The 9,770-nt window shown below is 34.5% G+C and overlaps 2 protein-coding genes across 2 annotated transcripts; both read right to left on the bottom strand.

The window, feature by feature from the left end:
- Positions 1-1,312: 1,312 nt before the first annotated feature.
- On the bottom strand, positions 1,313-6,970 carry LOC136817690 (uncharacterized). Its single transcript, XM_067074004.1, has 5 exons — positions 6,321-6,970; positions 5,387-5,717; positions 4,480-4,564; positions 3,273-3,397; positions 1,313-2,426 (listed from the first exon to the last, which is right to left on the bottom strand). The coding sequence occupies exons 1-5, from the start codon at positions 6,335-6,337 to the stop codon at positions 1,926-1,928; spliced, it is 1,059 nt and encodes a 352-aa protein (XP_066930105.1). The 5' UTR covers positions 6,338-6,970; the 3' UTR covers positions 1,313-1,925.
- A 334-nt stretch (positions 6,971-7,304) lies between these two features.
- On the bottom strand, positions 7,305-8,691 carry LOC136817691 (uncharacterized). Its single transcript, XM_067074005.1, has 3 exons — positions 8,671-8,691; positions 8,340-8,518; positions 7,305-7,877 (listed from the first exon to the last, which is right to left on the bottom strand). The coding sequence occupies exons 2-3, from the start codon at positions 8,375-8,377 to the stop codon at positions 7,628-7,630; spliced, it is 288 nt and encodes a 95-aa protein (XP_066930106.1). The 5' UTR covers positions 8,378-8,518; positions 8,671-8,691; the 3' UTR covers positions 7,305-7,627.
- Positions 8,692-9,770: the final 1,079 nt, after the last annotated feature.

Raw genomic sequence — 9,770 nt, 5'->3', positions numbered from 1 at the left:
TGAAAATTTGTTTTTCCTTTTTCGCCGATTACTCGTTCAATTTTTAAGAACAAGGAGCAATTTTTTTACCAATGTACAGCAAAAGAAATTCTTAACGCAATGATATTAAATTGGTTCTTGTAAAATTGTCAGAAATCGAGTGAAATCAAGATGAAGTTAAAATTTTTTCGAGCTCTAGCTTTCTGTATATAATGGTGCAGTCATGATGCGGTTATATCAGTAGAATCGCTAGGAAATTCTGAGCAAGAAGATATAGGTACCTTTTCGTATAGGAGGAGAGGTCCCAAAATATAAGCTCTAAAAGTTTTTGCATAATCTGGCCTGAAACAAAAAAAAATAATTTTGTCACAACATGGTAATCATATAGATTTTTAAAGTGACAACAAAAGAAACCTATTAACTCGATATAAACTCCCTTAAGGGTAAGAGACCTGGTATGCGAGCCATTTTTCCATTGTTTTCAAGAAACTGTTTTTCCATCTCTTTACTTTGATTCTTCTAAAAGTGATTATCTGACACATGCGCGATAAAATTTCTATTATTGGTCTTCATAGGTTGATATGTTCTTTGAAAACTCAACCTCTGATACTTAGCGTTTAAAGCAACCTTGTCGTCTGGCGTCTGGGGTGGTTGCAAAGATAATCAGTCGAAACAAAGAGGAAGGAAACAAGTTGTAATTATCTCTTTTCTCAGTCTAAAAAAGATGACCCTTCTTGAGTCAAAACTTGTTTAACAGTGACCCTAAAAGAGGCAAACTCGGGTAAAAAAGACGACCCTTGGTAGAGCCAAAATGGGTTTAAAAAAGACCCTCGTAGAGACGAAATCGGGTAAAAAAGACCTCGAAAAAGACGACCCTTGTAGAATCTAAACTTGTTTAAAAGTGACCCTTGTAGAGGTGAAATCGGGTAAAAAAGACGACCCTTGTAGAGTCATAATCTGTTCAGAAGTAGACCCTCATAAAAGTGAAATCAGGTAAAACAGACCATACCCTTGTAAAGTCAAAATTTGTTTAAAAGTAGATCACGATAGAGACGAAATCGGGTACTCAAGACCACGCATTTTCTCTCAAAGTGTACTCACAGTGTACTTTGGGAAGCCTGAAAAACGTAACCTTAAGGGCTGCACCGAGAGCACTTCATTAAGTTTCATCATGGAGGTAATAAAATCATTATCACTTTCAGTACAATATTTATAATTTTTCAAAAATTGGTTGGAAAAATCTATAATATATGTTTTAAAAAGTCAATAGCAAGACATAGTCGAACGAACTTGACAGAAGTAATGTTAATTTTTATTTTTAAACATGTTTCGATATATTAATACAATCATATTAATAGTAATTATTTAGTGTTCTAAAAATAAATAAAAATTAGGTTATTAAAAGAGCAAGTAAAATTATAAAATGAGACAAAGTATAAGGACAAAATCAAAATAATCAAACTATCAAATTAACTTTTCAACGTTTTCTGGATATTCAAGACACCTCTTAAACGTTTATTCCATAAGTACTCCCTTTCAGACAAAGAGTACTTTCCTCTAGAGTACATGTTTTCAAGGTACTGAACTGAGAAATCAGTTTGTTTTAAAAAATGAACAATGAAAACACCCCTGTCTCACAGCCCCGTTGGAACTTTTTTCCTCAGTGGGGATAAAGATTCATATTGAAATCCCAATGGGGATAGAAATTCTATTCTTCCAAGGTTAAAAACCCTAGTGGGGATGGTTTTGGAGTGGTCTTTTTAAACATGTTATTTCGAGTGGGGATGAAATCAAAGTCAATTTCCGAGTGGAGCTGAAATTCAATGGTATTTTCCCACCATGGATGAAATTTTTGCTTAAATTTTCCAGTTGGACTTGGGTCCCAATGGGCCTGTAACACAGGGTGTATGAAATAAAAATATTAATAATATAGAGCCTATTCTTTTTTAACATACCGCCAAGAAAACATATTTCCCAGGAATCCCAATATTACTGTTCGTAACCAACGACCCATCAGATTTCAATCCAAACTTTCGTGTACATATTCCTGGTTGATTAAATCCGATATTATCCGGTCCGCCAACATCAACACGATCGAAACTCATGTATATAAAAGTGTGCGTAAAATCAGTCGCTAACACAGTCTGAAAATGGTATCTCTCATTAGATCGACTATATTTATAATGAGGGATATTATTATTTGTGACCAATAAAGCTTGTTTGGTTTTATAGTCTGCTGGATAACCTGGTCGATTAAGAGACAACATTATCGCTTCATCAATGAGTATCATATCGTTTGGATCTGAAGTCATCCTGAAGGATATGTCGGAGCCATTACTTCTTGTATCTGCGTTGAACGGAATCATCATTATATGTGCATTGTTTTCTAATGATGGCGTATAAGAAAAACTTTGAGTATCTACCGTGAAATATCCGTTTGAAGAAATCTGGTAAGAAAAATTAAAAAAAAACGATCTTAAAATACAGTTGAATCTATTAAGATAAAAGCAAGTTTATGTATGTGTGTTTTTCAGCGACGGAGATGGTAAGGTTCTAATTTGAGTAGATCCTAACCAGCTGAGGACGACGGTAAATTAGCACTTTTACGGTCCTCGATTTTGCGGGGCGGAATTGTGGGTTTTTCAAAATCGCTTCAGTCACTCTACCGTCCTGAAAAGTGCAAATACATAAACTTGGTAAAATCCGAGTGGGGGTGCACTCATATGGTCCGACTTACGGCATTTACCGCCCTTAATGGTAGGTTTTTCGAGACCCTCGAAATGCACTGTAAGGTTGTACTTTTGATGGAGTGCACTACAAGGGTATTCTTTTAGCTGGATACATTGTAAGGGTATGTTTGGTGACTACTGAATTGCAAGTTTGATAGTAAAATTCTAATGTATCTTATCATATATCTTATCCATGGATTTTTTTTGTTGAAAATTCCTTACTCTTTTCTCGGCGCACACTGTAGACTTATAAATTGTAGCAAATGGCTCACACATAATCTATAATGCCCTTTCGTAGTGAACAAGGGTAAAACCAAAAAAATATATCTTATTCATGGATTTTTATTGATGTAAATTCCTTACCCTTTTTCGGGACACACTGTATTAGATCTATAAATTGTAGCAAATGGCTCACACATAATCTATAATGTCCTTTCGTAGTGAACAAGGGGAAAACCAAAAAAAATATATCTTATCCATGGATTTTTATTTATTGTTGTAAATTCTTTATCCTTTTTTCGGGACACACTGTATTAGATCTATAAATTGTAGAAATTGACTCACGCATAATCTATAATGTCCTTTCGTAGTGAATAAGGGGAAATCCCCTGAAACTGGAGTACAATCGGTGACGTCATCTCCTTCTCGAACAAATTGGTCACCATTTCCCGCTCCATACGGAATAAAACCTGAGACGAAAAAAAAAAGAAGTTATAATTATCTGGTATATATTCGATGGCGGATTGGCGGCCGCCCATGCTAAAGCTTTAAAAGAGCAGGCCAACTTCCCATCGGAGAGGATTAGAATAGTCGGCCTTTGATGTGTCGCTTCCCCAGTCGGGTTCAACTACCCTTGCGCGTAAAGCAGAAATGTTGAATCCACCGCAAAAATTTTAGACGCGGTCATTTTGAAATTCTATAAGGACCATAGTGAATTTTTCATAAATGCCGTGTTTAAAATGTGTTTTCTGACTGATGTAACCAACAAAACTACGACATGTTATACATTTTCTGTTAGACAGACTATTCCTGAATCTGAAAATTCCAAAACTGCATTGAAAAAAATTGATGAAAAAGAAAATGAAGACATTTGCGAGGACAAGTATTTCAACATTGAAGAGCTTATAACCTAAACCTTCCCGTCCTTCAGAGCTTTAGCGTGTCAGATAAATGTTTCTGCATCTTCTTGGTGATAGATAACTGTTATCACAAAGTTTGATGTTTAACATGTGCAAGGTTTTATTCATTCTGACATCTAATGGTATTTTTGTTTCAATCCTTTGTTCAATACACGTAGTTTTTATAAGAACAAGCTTTAACCTTTTAATTTTACTGATTTTATTCACTTATTGACTTAATTTAAACACAGAATATACTATATAAAAATATCCGATGAAATTGGCTAAAAAATTAAGAACATGCTAAAAATATCGTTATCATGGAATTTTTCATAAAATCTAAGAATATTTATGGTGAAATGAAAACTTCATTTTTATAAAAAACGGGTATAGTACGCACTTCAGCAACACTTAGGTCGTAATTTCGGAATTTTGACTCTCGTTTAGAGTTAGACGATGCTATCGTCCGTATAATATATTATTATGATATAACATAGTTTGTATATATAAAACGTAATATGTTTCGCGGCGGATAGAGTCTGTGACAACAGCCACCCCCGTAAAAAATTCCCGTCTTCACGTTTGTTCCTCTTAGATGAAGCTCGTCTTACATTACAGAGGACAAAAGAAAATAGTAGTAGATACAAGCTTACCATCAACAAATTCCTTGATATCAAACAAACATGATTTTTGACAGTATTCTGTATCACATGTGCTCAGTTTTGTGTAAAACACAATCTAAATAAAGAAAAACACAATCGATTTTTCGCCACACCATGACGAACTAGGTGAAAACAGAGCACAGTGGCTTAACCTGTCTAAGATTAATCATGTACATTCAACCCGGGGGAGGTGGGTACTTCGACAAAATGGGTGTCAGGTATGTGCGAGCCATAAAGGTGCCTTTTTCACACCCTCGAAAGTCTCTCAAAGGGGTGCAAAAACCATTAAAAAGAAAATTAAGTCTCTGTATAAGGGTTCAAAAATCACGAAATTCTCATAGACCCAGTGTGGTTTTATCAGCCAGTGGGGATAAAAATAACGGACTGAAACTCGATGGAGACTGGTAGTCCCATATTTTTTATGGCTGGGAACTTCAATTCTTTTGCTTTCAAGTCAGTGAAAATGTGAAAATAATAAATAGTTTGCAGTGAGGATAGGTTTATTTGATTATTTTCAGTGGGGACAAAAATTGAAGGATAATTTTCCACCGGGACGATATTTTGGCTAATTTTTCGAGAGGGAAGGGGTCCCAGTGGGTCTGTGAGAAGGGGGTTTAATGAGAAAAACAGTAGAAATACCAACATTGATTCACAATTTATTTCCAAAAGAAGAAAATCACGAGGAAAATCAAGTAATTTTACCTTATTAAAGGGGGAAATTTAGTCAGGAAAAAATGGCAAAATTTTTAGGCAAAAGTGACAAAGTTTTCCCAAACTTAAATTTCACCCTACTAAGCTTCCACTTTAAGGTAAAAGTTTTTCTTGGAATTTGGAAAGAAAAAATGCACTTGTTCTAAGGAGAGTGTAGAATTTTGAGACGAAATTTATCAGAAAATACCTTTCCATTGACACTACGTCCATATCTCCAACCGTCTGACATTAATTGAGCTATAGTATGTTCTGCCAACAGACCCTTAAAATGTAGACAACGACGGTTCACTGAATGGTAGGAAAAGTACGCACACAGACTATCTGACGCACACGGCTGTGAGCAGTCTAAGACAGAGGTAATATTTTCGAGTTTTCTGATGATTTTACGTGCGATTAGTATGTTTGCAGCTTTCATTTGGTTTGTCATTGTTGCAGGACAATTCTTTTGGGAATAAGGTTTCCGCAGTTTTAATTCTTGACTGTCAACATTGTTAATGACCATTATCGTCAAAAACAAACTAAAAGTGGAAAATTGGATTTAGAGATTATAGTGGTTTTTCTATTGTTAAGAAAATAGATGTGAAGAAATAAGATTTTCTGTCCACAAGCCCGGCGGAACAACCGCAAAAGTGGAGGGGCTAAAGGCTAAAGGCTAAAAGTGAGATAGAATTCGCCAGGCTTCGGAGAACAAAAGTCTATTTAGCAAAAAAGCGGGGAGGCTGAAGCCAATTATATTCACTCAGAAGATTGAGTGGCAGAGCAGGCGAATAAATTTCATCCTTATTGGGACTCATCAGCACTACACCATGGGTATGGCCAGACCGACCGAGTCAGCATTTCTGAACAACCAAAATCACTTGTAGTTCAAACTGGGAAATATATACATAGTCCTATAAGTGTTATAACCCTTCAAAGGCTTTCCCTTAAAAACTGTTTAGGAAATATCATATTTCATGATATTTCAATGAATTTCAGATTTGGAAATATTATGAAATATGATATTTCCTAAACTTCCAGGATTGGAAATCTCTTATTATTTCGCCCAGTGCAAAGCCGAATAGTAATTAAACTCGATTTTCTACCCTAAAGCAAAACTAGCAAAGAACACTTAAACAACTTACCCAAGTATATATCCCATGTCAATTTGGCATCAATTCTCAAATTTGAAAACGTAAACTTAATATACTAATGTACAAAAAAAAACGGAATTTAAATGCAAAATCAAACTCAAACATGCATAAGAGTAAGTGAAAATCTCAAAATTATAAAAAAAAACTTTTTGTCATCAATTTGGTTTCGTATCGCAGTTGCATAGATGCATTGATGCTTTTTTGAAACAGACATGAATGGATCAAAAACAAGATACTGTATTTGAAAAACCACAAAATGACGTTTTTAGAATCATGGAAATGAATTTAGAATTTTTTATCCCCAAACTAGTTTTGGTTATAAGAAACTCAAATTAGGCAACGTTTTACATTTTTTGGCTATTGCAGGTGTGCACTTACGTTTTTACCTACAATCTTGGTCAAAATATATCTTTTCGTTTTCAAAAAACAACAGTTGGAAAGTAGAGTTTTAACTCTGAGTTTTAACATGGGACTTAAGACTTAGGACCTTAGGACCTCAGGGTTCAAAAGCTCAAATTTGCTCGAATAATTTGTAAAGAAAATAAGGACAATGTGTAAAAAATCAGAATTTTGACAAAAGACTTAACATTTAAAACTGATTGGGATTTGAAAATTCTAACAAAATATCTTATCGGAGTTTTTGATTTTTCTAAAAAATACGATACATTGTGAGATTGTTTCGGGGGTATTACAATAGAAATCTCTTATTAGGAATTCCTCGAGGGAATTCTATTTTAATACTCCCGAAACAATCCAACAATGCAACAGTTTTAAATTCTAAGTATTTTGTCAAAATTCTGATTTTCTACATAACGTCGTTATTTTCTTTAAATTTTTATATATTTGAATCTCTGGACAATTTTCCTTACGGTTATTTTAATTAACTTAGCATGGACGCAGTTTAAACTTAAGTTAAGAATTAAAATTTCCTAAAAATTCCTACAGAGTTTCAAATAAAATAAATTTGCGGTAAACTTATTCATGGTTAAATTCTTTCGAAATTTGGTGTGCATGAATAACTAAATCATAAAATATTGATATTCTTAGAAAATTTCTAAATGTAAAAGAGGTAAAAGAGAAAAAGTCATGAAATAGTATGAAAAATACCGGGCTAAGGTTAAAAAAAAAAGAGAATTACATGAAAAATATACTCAAAATTACAAAATAAAAAGGCAAATAATTCCAACTAAAGATTACCCATCAAATTACAATATCTTAGAAATAGTAATAGGTACTTTTGCACGGTTTTCACGGAAATCATTTAGAAAAATCCGAGTGCAAAAGATGTATGTCCTAAATTAGTTTCCACCAGCCTTCTTTTCCATTCTTGTAGCGCCATGGTAACAATTATCCACAGCAACATTATAATTCTTTCCTCCAGCTTTTACCAAGTCCCCAAGTGTGGCGCCATTATTGACCTTACGTGCACCAGCGCCAGACCATTTCTTACTCATATGACGGGCATTAGTGACAACATTTTGTCCACCTCGGCCACCATAGCCAGAACCCTTATGGACCAGAAACTTACTGCCATCGTCAAGGGTAACTCTATGGAGAAAACAATCAACTGAATGTCTATTTGTCTCTTGAAGGTCTTTCTTGGTTAATAACTAAGACTTTCTGCGAAGGGTCCCCGTGGGCTGGGTCAACAAACGGAGAAGACTAAAATATTGAGACTAAATAGAGAGTGGTAGGGAATGTTAATTTTGGCTAGCTTATCTACAATTCTAGACCCCCTTTCATACCCAATTTATCCCAAAAACAAAACTTGAATGTCTAAAGATTAAGAGTGGAGTCTCCATAACTCGAACACGCATGGAGAACACAAATTTGTTCGAGTTAAGGAAATTTCAAGTTATGAAGTAAGGTTTATAAGGCATTGCTGAGTGAAGGGACAAGATAACTTGTTCGAGGTAAAAGGATTCTACTCCTCCAACTTCTTTGCAAAAATGCGAAAATAAAGTAAGGGAAGTTATAATCCCTCCTCTTCAAGGTTGCGTAAACACTCACCGAACACCCTGATGTTTGAAGACTGGAACATATGGCATTTTTCTTGACACTCGTTCGATAGTTTTGATCTTTTGGTTGTAAAGGTTTGTCAAACCACTTTGTGAGTTAATGTCATGGCTGCGCGTGGCTCCACCACCGCCACCGCCACTCTTAGACCACCAAGCACTTGTTGGGTTTAGCTAAAGAAAAAAAGTGTGACATTAGTGCTGTATATTCTTTTAAACTTAAATTTGATATTGGTGGTTTAAATTTTCGGCGAAGAACAACTTTGATCTCAACCATACACTGTTGAATAAAAGACTGGGACGGTTTAAAAAAGAAGGTTAGTTACCTGAATTATAGCACAAAATACAAAGATACTATTTATAAGTTATGGCCTCAAATCCAAACATTGATCTTGGAAAAATTTCATATCTTTATGGACTTACATTCTAAACAAAAAAAGGTAGTTACATGGTTGTTCTTAGAAGTACAGTGTGACCAGACATTTATTGTTTTTTTGCTGTAATCAAGTGTTTTGGAAATTCGAAACCCTTAGCTTTTGGTAAATATGTCAATTGGTGTGTCATTAGAAAAATCAAGGGAAAAGTCCCTGACTTAAAACAATCCGGTTCACGTACAGAGTAATAAAAAGTACCTTATGATAAAAATAATCCCCTTCAGACAGGCTTAAACACGTGCTTCTATTAGATTGGTTTAAACAGTCTCTCTAGACGTCAATTTTAAACAATAGGTAATGAAAATCTGAAATGATGTAGAATATATACAAAAGGTATATTTTTGAACTCTAAATAGTTTACTGCAAGTAAAACGCGTACGTTCTGCGGTTAGAAGTGTTCAAAAATGTTTTCTCTGGTGTCGCAACACCAGGGGGGGGGGGCAAGGCTTCCTGTCCAAACCCCCTCCAATGGTTAGGTACTGGACAGATCATGAAAATGTTGACTGTTTGAAAAATTGCCACAAAAAATCTTTAACGGTTTTCAAGGATAATTCATGAAGACAAATAGTTTCAAATAAAAAAGATATTCAAAATAATCTAAAAAATGTATTCCTCTTTTGCGAAAAAAATATTTACAAAATGTAACTAAAGTCTAAAATCCATTTTCTGTTTAAAATTATTTTAAAATATTTTATTTCAACTTCATGGAAATTAGAACCATAAACTTTAGAGCGTGTTAATCAGATGGGGTTGGTCAGATTCGACCTAGTGTAATGCAAAAGATAATAAAGTTACAAAAATTCAGGAAAGAAAACATTGTAATTTCAGTGCAAGAACCGGTTGAGAATCAACCCATATTTTGTAACATTTAAGCTGGGTGTCTACTGGAAAAAGTAAGTTCATCGCGAATTTTTTTGTCGCAAAAAATAAATCCAGACAGATGTCTGGAATCAAAAACCTATTGTTTTATTTGCGATAGGGCGAAAAAAAAT

The sequence above is a fragment of the Clytia hemisphaerica genome, unplaced genomic scaffold, assembly GCF_902728285.1.
Source record: "Clytia hemisphaerica strain Z4C2 unplaced genomic scaffold, Clytia hemisphaerica genome assembly, whole genome shotgun sequence".
Lineage (NCBI taxonomy): Eukaryota > Metazoa > Cnidaria > Hydrozoa > Leptothecata > Clytiidae > Clytia > Clytia hemisphaerica.
This window is presented reverse-complemented; position numbering and strand designations above follow the sequence as displayed.

Bases quoted from the DNA above. Each gene is read 5' to 3' on its own strand.
- LOC136817690 (XM_067074004.1), bottom strand. The intron at 3,398-4,479 runs GTAAGCTTGTAT...TTTTCGTCTCAG, and splicing joins TATCAAGGAATTTGTTGATG to GTTTTATTCCGTATGGAGCG. The intron at 2,427-3,272 runs GTGAGTCAATTT...TTTTCTTACCAG, and splicing joins AAGGACATTATAGATTATGC to ATTTCTTCAAACGGATATTT.
- LOC136817691 (XM_067074005.1), bottom strand. From the start codon at position 8,377: ATGCCATATGTTCCAGTCTTCAAACATCAGGGTGTTCG. The intron at 7,878-8,339 runs GTGAGTGTTTAC...TTTTCTCCATAG, and splicing joins TTCAAACATCAGGGTGTTCG to AGTTACCCTTGACGATGGCA.